General features: G+C 38.1%; 1 protein-coding gene across 5 annotated transcripts in view; it reads right to left on the reverse strand.

Annotated features, from left to right (window-relative positions):
* Window positions 1-21,535, reverse strand: part of RAPGEF5 (Rap guanine nucleotide exchange factor 5) — a 271,773-nt gene that overhangs the window by 91,645 nt on the left and 158,593 nt on the right. For all 5 annotated transcript variants that reach the window (XM_037836879.1, XM_037836878.1, XM_037836876.1 and 2 more), the window contains exon 9: window positions 16,926-17,051. In XM_037836879.1, coding sequence (XP_037692807.1) covers window positions 16,926-17,051 — 126 coding nt within the window. The remainder of the gene's footprint in view (window positions 1-16,925; window positions 17,052-21,535) is intronic.

The following is a 21,535-nucleotide window of genomic DNA, read 5'->3' on the forward strand; positions in this document are numbered from 1 at the left end:
TTGTGATGATACCATGAACAACTGATTGTACACTGTGGATAAATGTATGGTATGTGAATACAACTCCATAAAATTGTAGGAAAATATATATATAGGAGTAAAAGTGTTGGAGAAAACATGGTGAGAGGGATGATGCCTCACCAATATGTACTAACTATAATGTGTAAACTCAGAATTGAATCTTAGAACATAGCCTAACGTGGACATAATAATTGTAATAGTCCCTACATTGTAAGCTCTTATAGCAGTTAACTCTGTCCCTGAATTGTAATGCCTATCTCTAAACTTTGAGATGCTGATCCCCTAGCGTATAACCTGATTGGTCTCTGGAACAATGCATATCTCTGAGACACCTGAAACTCAGAGCTAGAGCTCAGCAGATATGAATGTCAGTATTAGTGCATACAGCCACTGTCAAAAAAAAAAACAAAACAAAACTGAAAAAGAGCCCAGACTTCAATTAGTGATATGAATGAAACAGGTCTGGTTAAGACCAGGGCAAGCCAGGCCAAAGGGTAAAGGTTGAAACTGATTGTGTTTTAAAACTTCAACTTCCATATGAGACCAAGGGAAGAGACATCTATTTGGTACAGGATCTAAATTTTCTAAACGGTACAACTCTACAGTCGATTTGTTCAAACACCACAATTGCATGGAACTCTGAATAGGAAGTGAGAAATGATAGGTTAGTATAGCCTGGAGTGAAATAGTGACACATCCCAGAGTAATTTGGGCAGATAATAAAAAATATATTTACAGCCTCCCCCTCCCCAGCCCCAAGGATCTGGGGGAAGGTGCGGATGTGTTGGACATCCTCACCTGGACTGGTGTTGATGTTGTCACAAACATTGGGACTGGCAGTTTGATGTGCTGAGCCTTCGATCATGGGACTTGCCCTTATGAAGCTCGTTACTGCAAAGGAGAGTCTAAACTTGCATGTAATTGTGCCTAAGAGTCTCCCCCTGAGTACCTCTTTGTTGCTCAGATGTGGCCCTCTCTCTCTTTAACTGAGCCATCTCAACAGGTGAACTCGCTGCCCTCCCCCCTACTTGGGACCCGACTCCCATGGTTGTAAATCGCCCTGGCAATGCAGAATATGACTCCTGGGGATGAATGTGGACCCGGTGTCGTGGGACTGAGAGTATCTTCTTGACCAAAAGGGGGATGCAAAATGAGACGAAATAGTTTCAGTGCCTGAGAGATTTCAAACGGAGTCGAGAGGTCACTCTGGTGGACATTCTTATGCACTATACAGATAACACCTCTTAGGTTTTAATGTAATGGAATAGCTAGAAGTAAATACCTGAAACTACCAAACTCCAACCCAGCAGCCTGGACTACTGAAGACTATTATATAGTAATGTAGATTACAAGGGGTGACGGTGTGATTGTGAAGACCTTGTGGATCACACCCCCTTTATCTAGTGTATGGATGAGTAGAAAAATGGGGATAAAAACTAAAGGACAAATGGCATGGGATAGGGGGATGATTTGGGTGTTCTTCTTTCACTTTTATTTTTTATTCTTGTTCTGGTTCTTTCTGATGTAAGGAAAATGTTCAGAGATAGATTGTGGTGATGAACACATAACTATGTTATCATACTGTGGACAGTGGATTGTATACCATGGATGACTGTATGGTGTGTGAATTATTTCAATAAAACTGTATTTAATATTAAAAAAAAAACACTTTGAAGAAATAATCCAAGCTTTCTAGTGCTCTAAGGAGCCTGAAAAAAAAAAAAAAAAGTATGAATCTGTTCTTAGTGATAGAATAAATGAAAAAATAATAAAATGAAAAAAAAAAAGGTAGCTCTTAAACCTAACAGACTCAGCAGAAATGTTCTTCATATTCAAAAAGGAAGTAAAGAAAGTTTAATGCAAGAACTTAGAAAACAGGAGGACTTCAAGCCAAGAAACTCCAAGTTTCTCCACATCTCTTTTGTGTGTATGTGAATGTGTGTTTGCATGTGTATGCCTATGTGTGTGTATGCAGATATGCTTGAGTGTGTGTGTGTGTTTGTACAACTTCAGAGACGGCAAAGCAGTAATAAAAAGGGCAGCCTCAGTATTATGCAAGTCGAGGAATGAGAAATTCCAAGTTAGTGTGGCAACTGCTGGATCATGACATGGGAGTGAGGCGATACAAGCATCTTAAATAAATATTCCTGTTTTTTCATGTTTTGTACATTCCCTGGTGTTTTTGGAGACACGCCTTCAGTCTTTCCAGTAGCCATCTCAAAAACTTCCTTTTTACAGTTTGAAATGAGATGGGAGAAAGGTAAGACAGTGTATTACACTTGCTACATTGTATAGTTAAAGAAATTTGGTATTAAACTTAGGTTAAGAGAATTTAAAATGCAATGAAATACCGCTAAAACTGCTTGAGAGACTAACAAACAAAGAACCAAACAAACCAGGAGGTAAAAAGGAAGAGAGATGGTTAAAATAAGACAAAAATAATTTTGATTGCCTAGTAGCAGATTCTACCTCCACTCCCTTTTCTTGATGGGGGAATAGGTGTGGAGGGAAGAGAAGAAAAGACTGAAAAGAAATAAAAGTTCTTAAGAGATAATAAAGCCCCCCCCCCAAGTTCTCTTTTTTCTGAACACTAATGTGCCAGTGAGGATCAAAATCTTCACATACAAAGCTGCCCAGGTAAGATCCTTGCTCCATAAATTGTGACTCATTAACGTCTGAAAGTTTGTGTCTACTCATTACCACGTATGAATTCTTCCAAAGGTTTGTCTGCAGTTACAAACTACTAGCCATGAACCTACCTGTCTTTTCTGCTTGTCATTTCCAGGTTAATTATCCATGATAGGAAGCCTTTACATTAAAACTTTAAATCTTCAATGAATTGGAACCCTGGAGGTGATACAACTTTGGATTTTTACAGATCTGTTTTGAATGCCTGAATTTGGGGAACACTTCAGATCACCCACAATTGCCATTTCCACAGGATTTGTTTCTATAAACTGATTGAAAGCCTACGGCTAGACTTTGGGGATAAAAGATCATGTAAAATACAGGGACTGCTCTCAAAGAGTAAATTCTTTATGAGAGAGATAGACATGTAAGAGAGGTAAATTTGTATTTTTTAAAAGCAGTGGTTTTGAGCCAAGCTGTAGGAAGTGGCTAATTATTGAATCTGGCTGACATAAATAAATAAGCCACTTTTTTTGGTATTTCCAAGGGTACAAGGCAATAAGATCTAGAGTTTTTTAGTTTGTCATGATTTGGAAATTCCAGATATCTATGCTCCTTAGGACATTCTGAACTTAGGAAAACAATTTCAAATATTTAATGACTTGGCTTGAAATAGGACGTCAATACCCTGATAGCAGAGACACTTCTGGCTGTATATGTCGGATCAGCAACCTTTCACATATCAACACAGTTTCACAAAGATACATTTTTAGAAGTTCTATCCAAGGAGTATTTTTAGAGCATAAAAGAACAAAATGATTCTTGACATTGATATGCATATTGAGTCAGAGTAAATAACAGCTACTCAAAGCTTCCTTATGTAATCAGTTGGTATCCACTATAAAAGGAGGCAACGTTTTCCCAAAAGAGTTGAACACTAAGAACTATAGATGCCACTGAATTTTGGGAGTTTTCAAGAAAGGCTGTAAGCATGAAATTTTAGGGCTAGAAGAAGTAATAAATCTCTCATTTCTTAATTTTATAGATGAAAAAACTGAGGATTTGAGAGTTCAAGTGACTCACCTAATCTCTATACTCAACATATTTAACTTGGGAGGACGTTTGTTAACAGAATGTTAATTCTTCCAGAGTGAAATGCATTTTGCTTTTACTTTAATAACAAGTAGTAAATTAAATGAAGAAACATTATTTGCATGGTAGCTAATCAAGAAATCTTATTTCTACATAACAAAAATAACTCCCAGCTATATAAGGACATAAGTGAAATGTGCCACTCTATAAGAAATGGAAGAAAATAAAACTGAGTCATAGATTGGGGGGGGACTCTTGAATTTTAAAGTAATTTTTCGAATTACAAAAAAAAAAACCCTGAATCAACAGTTTTGTTCATAAGGTATAAAAAACCAACTAAATGATTAAGAAACAAACTGGAAAAACTATATACAACAAATATAACAAAGTTTTGTGTCTTAAATATATAAAGAGCTTATCTAAATCAATAAGATAAATTCCAATGGAAAACTAGGCAAAGGAGGTGAATGGATTATTTACAGAAGAAATATAAATGGATTGATATTCAGCTGATCAAATATTTAACCTCACTAGTAAATAAATGTGAATTTGAAAAAGATAATAACCTCCTCCCTCTGCCACCATCAAACTCGCAAAAATATTTAGTTTTTCCTAATAAAAATCATAATACTCAGAGTGAAGGCAGGGGTGAGGGCATTTCAAAACAAGTACTTTCATAGAGAGTTGATATAAGTGAAAATATGGGACAAGCTTTATGGAAAGAAGTGGAGCAAAAACATAACAGAGATTAACATAGTTCATAAGTTCATATCTCTAACCAGCAATTACCATTGAGAATTTATCTTAAATATAAACTTACAAAAATATTTTTGTACAGAGATGTACATGACAGATCATTTATAATAGCAAAATTTTTGAGAACATATTTGCCCCAAATGAAAGAATGGTTATGTAAAGTATGTTATGAAAACACGAGGAAACACTTATGATGCATAGAGGGTGTGTGTGTGTGTGTGTGTGTGTGTGTGTGTGTATGTGTGGGTGTGTGTGTGGGTGTGTGGTGGCTAGTTATCACTACATTTTTCCTTTCTTCCTGGTAGCTTTCTATTATTTCTAAATCCTCTAGAAAAGATATATATTATTTCTATAATTAGTGAAACAATTTTAAACAACAGAAATCACTTTAACAGAAATATGCTATAAATTCCAGCAAGTTGCCTGATACCTTGTTCTCGACTGTTATACATTTATAAACCTTTTCAATAATGCAGCTTATTTTAAAAGAACAAATTCACAATAAAACAGGAGAAGAACTTTATATAATATTCTAAAATTTAAAAATATATATTTTTTAGCTAGAAAATAAGGGGCAGGGAATGGTAAATTCCAATAATATGTAACTTTCTTTATATTTGAGATTTATGAACTTGGCCAAATGTGATGTGTGCCCTGACCTGGTCATAACCAAGGAGGTACAAACAGTGATGTTTAATTTAGCAAAAGCCTCACAGGAACATGAGGAAACAATTTTCTGGAAACAATTCCTTTCTTCAAAGTACACCCCTTTCCCCCTTCTGGAAGCCCTTCCTGGCCTGCTCTTCTATTTTCTCATCCTTTCCCCCACTTAATGGTGGGTGCCTTTGGGGCTCAAATCACATCTTGCTCAGTTCTGTCTCTGTCTTATTTCGTGTGATGCCTAGTTCATAGATGCTCAACGAATGCTTTTCTCAATGAATGAAGGCAAGAATAAATTACTCTTAGCCAGATCTTTTAAAATGTGCTCTATTTATGTTACACTGAAATTAGCAAGTACTTAGGCCTTCAACAAAGTCATTTTTAGAAGCTGTAGCTGAATGACCACCAGAAGTGGCAATGAGCTAAATAGTTATTTGATGTCTCCAATCTCACCTAGTGTTTCTCTAATCATCTCTATGAGCTCAAGAATGAGAATCTGAGGTAAGCTGCTAATGGTGGAGAAACTAACTGCTTGAACCTGGTGAGGGACAACAGTCTCTGTCTCAAAGATCTCAGTGCAGTTAGGTATGTGACCACATTCAGCTCAGGAACAATTCTGTGTACTCAGGTTCTTCCACAGGCTAATACAAATGCCAGGTGCTGCCATCTCTGGTTTTCTTCCTCAGGTTCCCTAGGGAGAGGATGTCTGTACCTGCCATCCTCTCTATCACTCAGAAGGAAAAGACACCTTTCCTGGCTTCTCCATCCTGGATTCAAGTAGTCTCAAAACTCAGACACTCTTTTACTACCCTCTCTCCTGAAGGTTCTGGAGTAGCCAAATATGGAATGTAAAAGTAGAAGTCAGTGCTACCAGGTTCCTGACATTCTGATCCTAAATGTCTAACAGAGATCTGCACAAAAACACTTCCGCCTCTTAGATGCAAAAATAGCAATCCACAGAAGGTGGGGCAGAAAGGAATAAACAGCTGCAGGTGTTGTGTACATGTAGAGCCACTCGGATCTTTATTAATAAGGATTTTTCCAGGGTGTGGTGAATTTTCCTCAGGTTTGTGCAGATCTCCTCCGTATGCCAAGATTATGAGTAATACTGAAGGACAGGAATTTGAGATTTACTGACTTGGGACGGAAATGGAATCTACTTAAAATTGAGATAAAGGTCAGATTTGATTGCTAAATTACAATGGAAATAGCATTTAATAGTTCAACAAGTCTTGAAATGTTTCTGTCTACAAGTATCTGGCATTCAAGTATATTCCTTAAAGATAATCAGAGTTAAATTGGCTCTTATTCATTTGTTCCTATGTTTCTTCTCTCAGACTTTAAGGGTTAGTCAGAATTCTGCCTCATCCAGGCTCAAAATCGTCTCTTCACTGCTGCCTCATTGGCTTAGCCCTTCATCACACACAGGGAGGCATAAATCAACAACCCTTGAGACATGTGTGCTCCTTTTGTCTGCCACTTTATACCCAGTAGCTTTACTCACTTAAGTATTTTTAAATTTCAGTCATACATGTTAGTAGAGGAGACAGTGTTATCTCCATGGCTTCACTTACCCTCTCCTTTCATGTGTTTTTACAGTTATATCTGATTATTGTTTTAATACTGAGATCACTTTTAGATATGTGCTTCCTTATGGCTCTTTAATGAGAAACACACCAAATGATCGCATTTATTTTTTGCTGGCAAAATTGTTTGTGCTCTTGGGGCTTGCTATGTTAATTTTCTGATGGAGTAATTGCAAAGGAGAGGAGAGAGGCAGTTTTATTGGGGTAGGTATCATTTCAGGTTAGCCTCACAAAATATAACAATGAGAACACAGAAGGATAAAAGCACTAAGACTGAATTACAACTTCTCCTAACACACCTGAAGATCTCCAAGAATTACAGTTTTTATTAGTGCTTTTCTGCTTCTGTCTTACAGAGGCTAAAAGCTGTCTATTTTGCAAGAAGAATACTATCAGTTTTGATATTTAACATTTTCTTGTGATTAGCAAACTTCTAACAGAACTAAATGATCATGTAGTATTCTTTGCCCATTCCACGTGAACATTTTACAATACCTTTATATTTAACTCTTTACAGTCCTTTAAGCAGATGTCAGTCTTTGAATGCATTTTTTTCTTACCCAAAGAATCAAGGCACATGATGTCTACACTTCTTTCCAATGTCTATGACTTTCAGAGCAAAACGTGAGGCCACTCAGATTGTGAAAAAAAAAATGCATCATCACAATCCACCAACTTGTAATAACAGTAAAATCAACTGAGCGGGAAAAAAGTGATAGCACCAACCATAAAATTCAGTTTGGGATTTTATTTTGCATTGCACCATTTGGGGATCATTAGAATTTTTACACTCAAGGGTATCAAAATACAGCCTTTTCTACCTTTATAAATCCTTAGCCAAGGGAAGATCACAGGAAAGGTTAAAGAATCATCCCTACGAAGTACACTCTTTCCGCTGTCCCCTTTGTGACAGGGCCAAAATTTTACCTTAACACATTCCACCTCCACCCCACCTTTGATGTCACTAAGATATGCTCCCATGACTCATGAGGTTTTCGTGGGCCTCCTCACAAATCCCTGCCCCAAGCCACTTCCTGTCACCTATTGTCTTATTATCACACTATACTTTCTCACTATGTGTTTCTTGGATCTTGAGGAGCCCCTAATCTTTTATTCTGACTCACTTCTACTCAATCATGCCCAGCTATTCCTGGAACCTGAACAAAGAGAACGTTTACAAGGGTTTGTTAAAATTGTTGAGCCTTGTTCGCTTAATTATGTACAAATGTACAGTAAATGAACATACATGCCATATCTTATTTCTCCTTTTTAAAATCCTAATACACCTTTTTCTTTTTCAAATTTGTGTGTTAAGGCTATAAATTTCTCTGTAAACATTTCTTTAGTTACATCTCTTAAGTTTTGACTGGTAGTATTTTCACTCAAAATAGTTTATAATTTTCATTGTAATTTTTTTCTTGACCCATGGACTAACAGAAGTATCTTTCTAATTTCCAAATATATGCGGATTTTCTAGTTACCTTTTTGTTATTGATTTTTAGCTTAATTCCACTGTAGTCAGAGAACAGACTTTGTATGAGTTCAGTCCTTTGAAATTGTTGATTCTTGCTCCAAGGCTCAACATATGGTCAATTTTTGCAAAGTTCCATGTGCACTTGAAAAAGAATGCTTGTTCTTCGGTTGTTGGGGGCAATTTATTCTATATATGTCATTAAGGTTAATTATGTAATTCAAATATTCTATATTCTTTTATTTATATTCTGTTATTGAAACATGTGTATTAAAATCTCCCACTCTAAAAAAAAATCCTAAAACAGGAGGGAAATATTGGAAAAAGAAAAAAACATAACTAAAAACCTAATCCAGGTAAACCTAACTGTTGCAGCATTGACTTCTCCAGACCAGAACAAAAGGTCCCTTTTCCTTCAGAAATAGATGTAGATGAAATAGAAGTAGATGATTTTTTAAAAAAATTAAAGACAAATTTTTATGAAATGACAAATATGAACACAGTCATGTTTTAAGTAAAATAAGGGTATTTAACATGATTTATTAGAAAAATATGTACTGAACACTTGCTCACAGTCTGTTATGTTCTGTTTTGATATTTTCAGTAATCTTCTATTTTTGCTATCTTAAAACAACATTTAGGGCAGTTGGACAGCAGATGGAATTTTTTCCTTTCCACCTACTTCCCATTGTAAGAGGAAAAAAGGTTCTTTGCATCCCACAAGGGAACTTTTTATAAATTCCTTTTCTTGATCTTTATCAACTGAAGTATTGAATCACTGAAAAACCACCAAAGTTTGGCTGAATCAATATGAGGCAAATAGCACATAGCAGAGTAAGTTGTGTTTGAAGTGACCATCATGAAGTGAAATGCATGGGATGTATTAACAAAACGTATTCCTATTGCACACGTGCTCAAAATCCATTTCGACAGAAAAGGACTAAATGTGAACATTCTAAAGAAAAATAATGCAGTAGCATATTGTAAAGTAAAGCTATACTTAGAAATGAGTTACAATTGGACGTTCTATCTTCACTGTAGCTGAAGTCTTTGAACTTGAGCTCTGCACATCAAATCCTTAATGTTCACGCTGATGACAGCTTTGTGTGGAACCGAGAGAGGGCTGCAGGGAAGGAGTGGGGAAGTTCTGAAGGAGTGAGTCTGACCCATGCTTCTTCAAACCCATTCCCCGCAGTGCAGCCAGAGGAATCTTAAAGATGCAAATCTAATCATCTTTCTCTCTCTTGCTTAAATTCCTCACAAGAGCTTGATAATATTGCTCTTAGGATAAGACACTCAAGTTTGAGCTAAGCCTGGAAGGCCATGCACCCTCTGGCTCCTGTGCCTCTCCCATTTCACCCTCCTCTCTCCCTTTTATGCTCCAGCCACTTTGTTCTCCTTCTAGAGCTGCACCACACCTCTCTGCATCAGAAATTCCTTTTCCTCCTCTTCCTCCTCTACCCTCCTCCTCTTTACACGGGTTCTTTCCTCCCCCTCACCTATCCTGGTAACTCCTCTGACCCTTCACATTCCCTCTCTTCCTTAGGGAAATGTACTTGTCTCCCTAGATTAGCCAAGGTCCCTGTTAAAAGCTTCCTTAGCACCCTACACGGAACTTACCCTAGAGGTGTGGAATTGCTTGTAGAGAGGATTAGCTCAGTGAGAACAGTGGCACATCAAGGCAGTCCCCAGGGAACCTGAGGTCCACTGTAACTTGGTATCTGTTTTCCTATTCCTCGGTATCTCTTAATGTTTTCTCTATCTCTCCAAGCCTCAGTCGTACACAGTTGCCATGAATGACTGTCCCTCTGTCTGTGCATCTTGTCCCCGGCTCTTTGTCCGAACAGGATCCATGACAGACCCCAAGAAAACCAAAAACCAAACCAAAGATATCTCCTGTTAACTGATCAAACTACAGTACATAAGAAATGAACTATTGTTATATTAATGCAGATCAGGCATTAATGGGTTGAGAAGAAAAGAGTATAATAAGGTCACAGGGGTCTGGAGTGAGATAAACCACTGAGAGGGGCAAAAGCCAAAGAAAAATAACCTAGCTTTCACTACCTCACTTTAATGACTTCCCAAACACACTGAAAATGCCATGGCTCCATATTTTACTTTACAAGAACAAGAACCTAATAAACCTAGAGAACAGCATCTGTACAGCAGAAAAGATCCACTGATAAACATGAGTTCAGTAAATCAAACTTACTGAACCGGTATCAGTTTTCTTAATTGGGCCTTCTTGAATGTTTGCAGAAAAATAAACAAATAGCATAATGGCAAATTCCTCTCTCTTAAAAATGCTGAAATTAATTTTTAAAGCTGTTGGGACTTGCAGTGGGCTTCTTGTGAAAACCTAAAAATACAGCTAATGAGCAGATGGCTCCCCCAGACAGCGTGCTTGCATCACTGACGCCCTGGCAGCCGAGGTGCCATTTTTCGGGAGGAAAAGAAAACAAAACCCAGAATATAAAGAGCACACAGAGTGAACCAAACTTGTAAACCTGGCTATTGAATACATGAGAAGAACATGGTTTGCTGCCATTGTGAAATGTGCTTAACAGTCCTAGTTCCCTATCTCAGAACACCTGTGAAATCATGTAGCCACTTGGTTAAATGCTGTCTTGAATGGTTACTCGTTTTCCATGTGTAAATTCTTTCCCCAGCCAGGTTGTAAAATTCTTGGAGGCAAGAACTGTCTCCTACCACTTTTGTGTTACTCATGTAGCCAAATTAATCCTGATTAAAAACTGACTAAAACAATTCACTCAAGGAAGTCTATTTCATATGACAAGGTGCTTTAGCACAAAAGTAACACAAAGTCAGGATTTTCTTTCGGTAAAAAAAAATAGCATAGTTTAACCGTGGTGATTTCTCAGTTTATAGATGGACAAATTCAGTGTATTATGAATTGCTTGTTCCATCTGAATTCTGACTTTCATTATTATGCAAAAATATTATAAAATTCTATTTATCTTTAGTTTCTTGGTTAAACTAAATTACTCGTAAACTTCAAATAAGCCAAACTGCTTTTAACTTTACAAGTTTGGATGTATAATATGGATTTGAATACAGTATGCTAAAGCCTCTTTTCCTTTTTGTATTTCATATAGAATAAAAACGAGGCATTTAACATTTACATTTGACAGCATTTTTTGTTTTTTTTTGGCTTGTTTTGTCTTTTTTTTTAAAACAAAGAAATAGACCAAATGAAAGTTGGGAAAGCTAGAGAGCCACTTTTAATATGTAAAATAAGAGTGACAGTAGCCAGAACACTCCAAACCACTTCTCCCCTAGTAGTTCTTGAGCAATGAGCCTTTTGACGCAGGCAGAATTCCAGGATGAGGCTGCAGGAAACAGGGAAAAGGAAATTCCGGTTGAGGTTGAGTGATAGGGACCCTACCCCAGCAGCAGAAATGAATGCCAAGATTCAATTCCAGAATGTGCAAAATCCCCTTCCCACCCATAGTTCATGGGTGAATTAGAAAAGGGGAAGGAAGTAGGGTGGCTCCCCAGACTTAACAAAAGAAATGACCAAAGAAAACTGGTGGGAAGTAAGAGGGCTACAGACAGGGTCCCTTGGGAAATTACTGCTGAACACAGTTTTCACATGCACTTTACAGATCCTTATTTCTGCAGGTGGGATTTTAGAAGTCAGTTTAGGAGCTGTTGTTGATGTTTCTAATCTACACTTTAATACACTGCAAAGCATAAGCTGTATTTCAGGAAAAACAGAGTTTTGGTTTTCTGCTAAATACTGCCATCGTATTCCAGAAAAATAGAACCCATCATCTGGACAAATACTTCAATGCAACTATTTCACTGTAACTAAAATGTGAACAGTTTATAAAATTCTGAAATCTAAGTTGGGATTCAAACAAAGTGAGCACCTCAGCATTTCCTTTTCTTTTTTCTCTCTTCACCATCCCTTCAGTACAGAATCATTTCCCCCCTCCCCAGGGTTGTCTTCCGAGTCCATTCCCTCCTCCTCAGGACACTCGTGATTCTCATCATCTTGGCTTCCCTTTCTCCAGCCAGTCCCCCCTCCAGTGGGGACTCCTGACAGATGATATGCTCCTGAGGCAGTCAAACTCAGGTTCACCGTCAGCCCACTTCTGCTAAACCAGTCATCAGCCTCTGCTTTCTCATCTGTCAGAATGAGACAGTACCACCTACCTCACGTAAGGCTCCCCGCAGCATCCTTTCTGATAAAAACTAACAAAACCAAATCATCAATGGCTCCTCATTAGCTCTAGAATGAAGTAAAACTTCTCAGCCTTCAACATCCTCCACAGTCTGGTCCCAACCTTTTTTCTCAGAAGCTCTTCCTCCCTGTCTTGTTATCACCTCACCCCCCACTTTTGGTCCTCTGGGGACATCAAATGGCTTAGGACTTCCGAAAAACGTCTTGTATCCTGACATCTCTGTGAGCTTTTTAATGCTACTCTTCCCACAAGGAATGTTTTTCTTCTATTTTGAATTATTTAAATCCAGTCTAAAATCTACTTTAAGGTCCAGGTCAAACTCTATCTTCTTCATAAGAAATAATCTTGTTCTCCAGATATAAATTTCTTCTTCTAACTCCTCTGTGTCTCTCTTGGTATTCTGCTCACTGCCTCCCTGTAACTCAGTTAGTTATTTCTGTCAATGTCTTTTCTACACAATTGCACTATACTCTTTGAGGGCCACTCATAGTTATTCCAGGTCCTCTACAACATCAGCTTCAATGAAAGTTTATGGAATGAATGAATTATGGAGAGTATTCTAGAATAACCGTCTAATAGCACCAACTCAGATTATATAGGTCAGGAGAGCATCCCTAAAATCAGGGTCAATTCTGAAGAATGCACACAAATCACTGCAGCAAATGCCAAAGCTTTGGCCCAAAGAAACTCATGGGGCTACCAGAGAGTCTCTCTGATCAAGGTGTTTTGAAAGGAGGTGGTCTGAAAGAAAAGTTTGTGTAGTTCCTATGCTGTTGGTCAGAACCCCTATCTAACAATTTGTTCATGAGATAAAACACTGTGTGCTCTGGTACATTATTTTGGACACCCAAAACATACTGCAGGGAAAAAAAAAAAAAATGAAGGTAAATTTGTAGCTTTTTGGCCAAGGTGACAATCCATTTCAGTGAAAAACAAAACATTCTTACGTCTACCACTGTCCAAAGAAACCTCAATAAAAATTCAAAATTGCTTAAAATAAAATAGCACACACATTCCCCCATTAAGCAATCTTCAACTTCTGCCAATTTTACCTTCTAACTGCCTCTCAACATCTTTCCCTTTCTTTGTTCCCCACAGTCACCACCAGGTGCAAGCTTACATCTCTCACCTGCTGTAATAGCTTTCTAAGGGTTCTTGCCAATGCCTCTCTCTCTTCCACACTCACTTCTTCCTCTAAACCAATGCCAGAGAGATCTCAGGAAGACCATATCTGATTATGCCACTTCCCTTCTTTGACTGCTCGCCTTTGTCAGAAAGACAAGTCTGAACTCCTTACTGTGGCTTACCAGATCTTTCACTATGAATTCTAGCCTTCCTTCCAGTATGCCCCCACCTTTCCCCATGAGTCACCCCATTTTCTAGTAATATATCTTTCTCTTAGCCCCTCGGCCTGAAATGCTCTGCCCTGTGCGGTTCTTCTCTATGACCATTAGGCATTCTTCAACGTCATACTCAAAAGTCCCCATTGGTAACACGTGCCCTTTCCTCTGTGGATCAAATTACAGACTTAAGACCAAGCAAATGCAATGTCTACGAAGTGGAATTAATGACTAAATGTTAACTCCACTATCATAATGCTTAGAAAAACTAAAGCCTCCATGTATTAATTTTTTAGCACTTAGGAATAAGTATAGGTTAATTTTGCCTATAGCTATTTAAAAGAAAACAGAAAAGCTGAGTGCTTTCTGAGAAACTTTAGATAATTATACATTTAACTTTTTAATTTCAGAAACACTTTGGCAAAAGCACAGAGCTGCGGTGTTTCTCTGATTGCATGAATTTATAATTATGGCATTTACCAGTTTAAGAAATATTAGAAATGCCTACTCAGAAAGCTGTAAACCCCTTTGATTTGTAACGACATGTACCAACCAGAGCTTTATTCTAACAAATTCATATTTTCCCTAAACAGTAGCCCCTTCAAGATAACTTGCTCATTTTGGTACATACATATAAAATGGCATGTGGCACTTTAGAATGAGAGAAGCAATGTAGTTCAATAAAAATAGGCAACTTGGACTCTAACTCAAATTTTACCAGTCTACTTAACTAGTTTTGGCCCAGGAATGGGAAATGAGGTAGGTGAGGCCCTTAAAATCAGAAAAGAAAGGAACTCCATGTAACTCCAGGGTCTGGTCATTATTATTGTAACAAGAAAAGGAAACCCACAGACCGAGGAGTATGTTAAGTAAACTACAGTTTCCTTTGTACATGCTGTGTGTCATAACTGAGCTTCCATGAACAAGAGCAGATAACTGCTATTGAAAGAAAGCAAGGGCAGGGATAACGAAAACACTTCATCAATCTCAGGAACACTGTGCACTTAATGTACAATCCAAAGGTACAGATACATTAAAAGATTAGGACATAAAATATTAAAAAATCTGTTAGATGATTTTTATTCCTAATAAACTGACTGTAAAAAGTGTAAGCATCTAGTATTGGATACTTTGTTTTGGAGCACACGCCCGTGTCAATATTGGCCTTGAGGGTTAATAGGTTCAACTGGCATCATCCTGATGAGGGGAGGTCACAGAATAGCTGAATTTATATTTACGACATCACTAAGGAAAGTCTTAGTGGACTTTCCTTACTGGAAAGTCTCCTTGGAAAAAATCATAATTCTAATGTTCATTTACACACCATCTTTCCTCTAAGAAGCATAAACATTTTAGAGTTGTTAATGCATCTATCTTTATGATATCGAGATAAAAATTTTAAAAAATCAGCATTCACTTTAGAGACTTTAAACAAAGGTCTAAAAGCAAAGGAGAGTAAGTAAACCATAGCTAAGTTGCAAACCTTCTACCACTAAATTTCTGTCTCATGTTAAAAGTCTTTACAATTATCAGTGCCATGCTCAGATTTCTCTAGTTACATATCTGAAGGGTATTCGCACTAGATGTAATTATTTATAATATCCTGGAATGGACTAAAGATATTTGTGGCCTAAGGCTGATGATTTCTAACCATTGTGATGAAGAGGTACCCTACCGTCTGTTCAATTTTGAAAGATCTTACCCTACTTCAAGTTGTTACTGGTTCATTGAATCTAATATGCACTCAATTGTTAAGATACATCATTTATTATACGGATCACTAGAAAAGAAAAATGGTCACAATTAAACTATGACACGTTTTCATGTCATCATTTGTTAAGATCATCTCAATTTCAGATATGTTAACATGTGGAGGAAATGTGCATCTTGGAATCAACAAAATGTGGCATATGAAAACTGTTGCTCTTCTAATTAAAGTGAATCAAAAGGAATATTGTTTTGAGAAATTTAAGCCATACACTTAGGGTTCTCAAATACCCTAAGGACACTGCAGACGTCAGGAGTCAGTCTTTGATATAGTCAACCTTCAGTGTGCTTTGAACTACTTGAGCAGGCCCCCCAAATTTTCAATAGTGCACAGCAAGTGAAGGCTCCTGAGACCTCTACCCACAATGAAAGTCAATAGTCACCCCTGAAGTAGTTCAATTAGGAGGCTTTGAAACTGCTTAATTATTTTCCCCCTTGAGACACCAATTGTCACATTTGAATGTCTCACTGCTAGAGATGTGTTGGGTTATTAAACTGAACAGCATGCTATCCTCCATCTCACCTCCTTTCCTGTTCAGTAAAACCCTGTCATTTGTATTGATGTGCTTGGAGTGGAAAAAAACATGAAGCAACTTTTTCCCCCTTGGAAAGGGTTGGCAATAAAATTACAAGGAAAAATTAAACTCAGAGAAAGACATGTTTATAAGTACTGAGGAATTTTCCTCTTCATGAGCAATCCTGGATAGTTCAGCACTGAGAGTGAAATCTTACAAACAACAACAAAAAATAAACAGACAACAATGTGCAGCAGAAGAAAGTGGTCCCATTGTCTTCCCAGCATGACCGCAGCATTCTCAGTTCTAAGACTCAATCTGAATAACTGCTTTCAGAAGAAATGAGCAGTGTCCCTTTTTTCCAGTTTTACTACACCCAAACAATATGTCTCTTGTTGGAACATAAGCTTTCATAAGATACTGGAAAACTCCTTTCTGACCCTCCCACTTGGTGACAGTGTCTATAATCTGTTCTGTTCTTACCTATTTCTAGTGACTTAGGATACATTCGCTTGGCAGCTAGAGCCAACACCATCCTAAACATAACTGTACATAGGAATTTTCTCTCAAAATTTATATTCTCCAAATATCTGATGGGGCTAAACTTCCAAAGTTAAACTTGAAAGCCATTAAATCAGGATCATAAGTAGAGATGCATTCCTCTTTGCTTAACTGTGTGCCTATATTTCAAAAAGGTCTCTTATAAATCCACTGTCATAGACCTTTGGCTTAGAGCTATGAGTGCCTTCATTTTTACAGAAATGAAAACAAAAAACTTTAAGAATTTAAAAGAAAATATTGTTTCCCTCAAACACACAGCCAGGCAGAAACATTTTCTACCCCTTCAAACCTGCATCCCCAAGAGGTAAAGGGCTTACGTGCTCAGACTTCTCTTGTTCTCTTTTGTCCGTCTGCAAAAACTGACAGTTTTCTCTTGCTAGCTTCTGGACCAGTTCAATTCGTCCGATATCATCTCTCTCTTGCAGCTTGCACATCACCCCCGCCTTAAGAGTTGGAGAAAAAGCGAAGATATACTTAAATCCACAGTCCCAGGACATGACACCACTGCAAAGTTCACCTTATAATAAGCTCATCTTTTCTGATGCCGGGATTAAATCATGGTCTTTGTAAAATGTTTCACCTTTCCAAAATTGAAATTATATTATTTTAATCTAGGAATGCTGCACCAAAAGTCTTATAAGGCAGCGATCCCTTATCAGTTGAGAATGAAGAGCAGAGCAAACTAAATCATTTGCTCAGTGTGTGCCTGATATGCCACTATTTGTTTGTTCCTGACAGCCTGTTTCCTGTTACATAAGCAAAGCCTAGCAAGAGGTTAAAAACTCATGGGAAAGTTAGCCAGGAACCACTCTGGCAGAAAGGGTGAAGTGATACAGAGTCCTAAAAATAACACTACAGACCCTCCTAATTCTTCAGCTCTACCATGTCATTCCATATATGAATTCCATTTTCTTTTTCACAACTGGAAAATGACTATGGGGCATTAGTGAAATATGCAAATTTTGCATATGATATAGTGAAAAACTTTATTAAAAATAAGACAGGAATAAAAGCTGAAAATTTCATTCATCAAGGTTTGAAAATGATCTATAAACCATTTTAAAATTAGGCCAAAGCACCTTAATATTAATAAGAGGGAGGGGAATAATTAATAATAATGGGAGGCAGGGGGATCTAGGATATTGGATTAGAATAAAATATGTTCAATCTAACATACAAATTGTGATGTGTTTCTGCTTACATTCTTTCTAAAAGGGTTCAAACTGATATATCAGGGCTTGCTCTAAAAAAGAAATCTGAAGTTTCACTTGGCAGGAACAGTTAAAACTATGTTTTACCCAATACCACTTAAGGAGTTCAACATGACCAAACATGATGAAGGGCCAGCAAGTGAACCAAAGCTTCCTGGCCTTAATGGTTTGTGCTAAAGATACCCATGTTGTTGAGAAGGTATCAGAGAGAACTGTCACCACCCATGCAAAGCAACAACTAAATCTTTATTCCCAAGGGCAGTGACATCTCCTTTTCTACCAGTTTCTCCAAAAGCCAGGAAAGAAACAAACAAAAAGTCCTTGAAATGGCCCAAATCACAGACTTCCCAAGGACGGCAAGTGTAATTCCTGTACCAAAGTCAGTATGTGACATCCCTAACAAGGGGTCTCCCCGTTCCTGTCTCAAGTTTCCTTTGGCAGGGATCTTAGTTTATTTTAAGATAGCCCATTCACTGTTGGAGAACCAAAATTGTTAAAGTCCATTATCACAGTGGACAAAACTCCAAAACCATTTAACTTCAACCCGAGTACTAGTTTTGCCTTTTAAAGTCACTGAAATTAGGTCTGTTCCTTTTCACTCTGACAACTTTTCAAATATTTAAGTATCAGAATTTAACATATTCTCCTGTGCTGGTTTGGATGTATTATGTCCTCCAAAAAGCCATGTTCTTTAATGAGATCTTGTGGGGGCAGACATATTAGTGTTAAGTTGGAATCTTTGGATTAGGTTGTTTCCATGGAGATGTGACCCACCCAACTGTGGGTAATACCTTTGATTAGATTCTTTCCATGAAGGAGTGACCCTGCCCATTCAGCGTGGGTCTTAATTAAATCACTGGAGCCATACAAGAGCTCAGACAGAAAGAACTCAGTGCTGCAGCTTAGAGAGACATTTTGGAGACGGCTGTTGAAAGTGAACTTTTGCTGATGCTTTGGAGATTCCAGTCCAGAGTTTGCCCCAAGAAGCTGATGCAGAGACATTTTGGAGAATGACATTTTGAAACGCAACCTGGGAGCAAGCAGACACCAACCATGTGCTTTCCCAGCTAACGGGTTTTCTGAACACCATTGGCCTTCCTTCGCTGAAGGTATACTTGTTTTGATGCCATAATTTGGACATTTTCATGGCCTTCAGACTGTAAACTTGTAACCAAATAAACCCCCTTTATAAAAGCCAATCCATTTCTGGTATTTTTCTTAATGGCAGCCTTAGCAAACCAGAATACCCCCTTTTAGTATTTTCTAGATATAAAACCCTAGTTTCTTCAATTATTTTCATTCAACAGACTTTACTTGAGCAAACACTATGTGCCAAGGCCTGCTCTAGGTTCTGGGGATATAGTAGTAAACAATGCCTGCAAAAACAGAGTCCCTCATGACATGATGCTTACATTCAATAGGGAACGAAGACTACATAACAAATAGATATGAAAAACAGGTGGCAATATGTGATCAGAACGACAAAAAGGCAGGGTGAAGGGACAGAGAAATGATTGGAAGTGGAAGATTTTCAGTAAGATGGCCTTTGAGTAGAGACTTAAAGGAAGTAAGGAAGAGATGATGCAGATATTCAGAGGGAGAATGTTCTAGGCAGAAGAACAGCGAGCACAAGGTTCCTGAGGTTTGGCTGTGTTTGGCATATTCAAGGAAAAGCAAAGAGGACAGCATGGCTAGAGCAGAGCTGGCCAGGGGGAGACAGGCAGAGCTGGTCAGAGAGGTGATATGGAACCAGACCATGGAGTTCCCTTACAGGCTTTAGAGGGGCTTTGTATTTTTATCCTTAGAAAGATTGGGAATCATTTGGAAGGTTCTGAACAGAGGACAGGCCTTGTCTGGCTTACATTTTAACAATATCATTCTGACTTCTGGGTTGAGAAAACACAGTTGAGCAGAGGGCAATAGTGGAAGCTTACAGACCAGTTAGGAGACTGGTCTCCAGATGAGACATGGCGGTAGCTCAGAAGTAGTAGTGTCGGAGACGATGGGAAGTGGTTAGAATATGGAGGCATTTAAAGGGTAGAACCAGCAGATTCTAAAGTATTTGGCTTGAGCAACTGGAAGGATGGAGCTGCTGTATACTATGAGTGGGAAGGCTGGAGGAGAAGGTTTGGGAAGGAAGATGCCTACTAGACGTTCAGATGGAGGTGCTGGGTTTGCAGGCTGGAGGTCAGGGGAGGAGTCCAAGCTGGAGATATGAGTCTGAGAGTCATCACTGTGTAGATGGTATTTATATCCAGAGAACGAATAAGCTTCCCAGTGTAATGAGGTAAATAGAAAAGAAAAGAAATCCAGGAACTGAGTTTAATGTTTAGATAGTGGGAAGATGAGGAGAGATCAGAAAAGGAGACTAAGAAGGGGTGGCTTGTGACTAGAAGGAGAACCTGGAGAGTAATGAAGAAGATGTTGCAAGGAGGACAAGTGAAAAATCGTGTCATATCCTGCAGAAGTGTCAAATGAATTGGGCTTGAAATAGTTGATACTGAATTTGACAAAGCAGAAGTAATTGGTGATTTTGAAAATCACATTTTTATTGGAGTGGTAGAGACAAAAGTCTGGTTAGCTTGGTTTCAAAAGAGAATGGAAGACAACTCATTTGAAGAGTTCTGATATAAAAGAAATGAGGTGCTAGTTGAAGAGTGATGTCCCAAAGGGAGTTCTGCTTGTTTGTTTGTTTTAAGATGAGGGATATGACCATCTATTTGCATCTTTATTAGAAATCATATAGCAGAGAGGGAAATTTGATGATGCAGGAGGGAGAAGGGACATTTTCAGGAGTAATGTCTGAGTATGAAAGTGAGGTTAAGATCTACACTCAGATGGAAACATGGACGTGACTATTTCATTCAGTGTAACAGGAGGGAAGGTGAAGTACAGGGGTACTTATGCAGGAAGGTTGACATATCTGGTGCTGGAACTTGCGGAAATTCTTTTCTGAAGACTTCTATTTTCCACAAAAATAAGAAGTCAAGTTATTAGCTGATAGTCAGAACCGTGGGGAGAAGTGTGCCTCTGTCACATCGACTCAGTTCTGCTGTTGTAGCGCAAAAGCAACCAGAGACAATCCGTAAATGAATGAGAGTAGCTGTGTTCCAATAACACGCTATTTACAAAAACAGGAGGTGGGACAGATTTCTCCTGGGGGTCACGGTTTGTCAACTCCTGATCTAAGAGCAGAGACTGGACTAGGGATGAAGTAAGATTTTCAAGCATGACTAAGGCCACATTATTTTATTTTTAGATTCTTTTACTATGTTAGCCAACCTCCTTAGGACACATTTCCGTTTGTCAGGATGTTAATGGAGCCCTTTGCCTCAGAGAAGGCTAAATATACAGGCTGATCAGAAAGATGCTCTGCTTTTAATCAATAGTAGGGAGGGTAGAAGAGGATCCCTGGGGTTGGCTATCCTCCTTTAAGCTAAGAAGATGAGGCAACTATTTGGGGAAATTTCTACTCACAAACGAGTAAGATCCTTTAAATGTTTTTGACACTAGTAAGTTTCAGTTATCTAGAAGATTCATTCATATAGACCTTCTTATTTCCTAACAGTATATAACATGCTAGTAGCTCTTAGCTGAATTGGAAAGAACAGAATAAGAAACAAAAAAACCATGTTTGGGGAAGGAAAAAAATATTTTGTAAGACAATTCTACTGAAATAACATTTCAGGAAAAAAAAATGTCCTTAAGTAATCTGA

Source organism: Choloepus didactylus, chromosome 5 (assembly GCF_015220235.1).
Source record: "Choloepus didactylus isolate mChoDid1 chromosome 5, mChoDid1.pri, whole genome shotgun sequence".
NCBI lineage: Eukaryota > Metazoa > Chordata > Mammalia > Pilosa > Megalonychidae > Choloepus > Choloepus didactylus.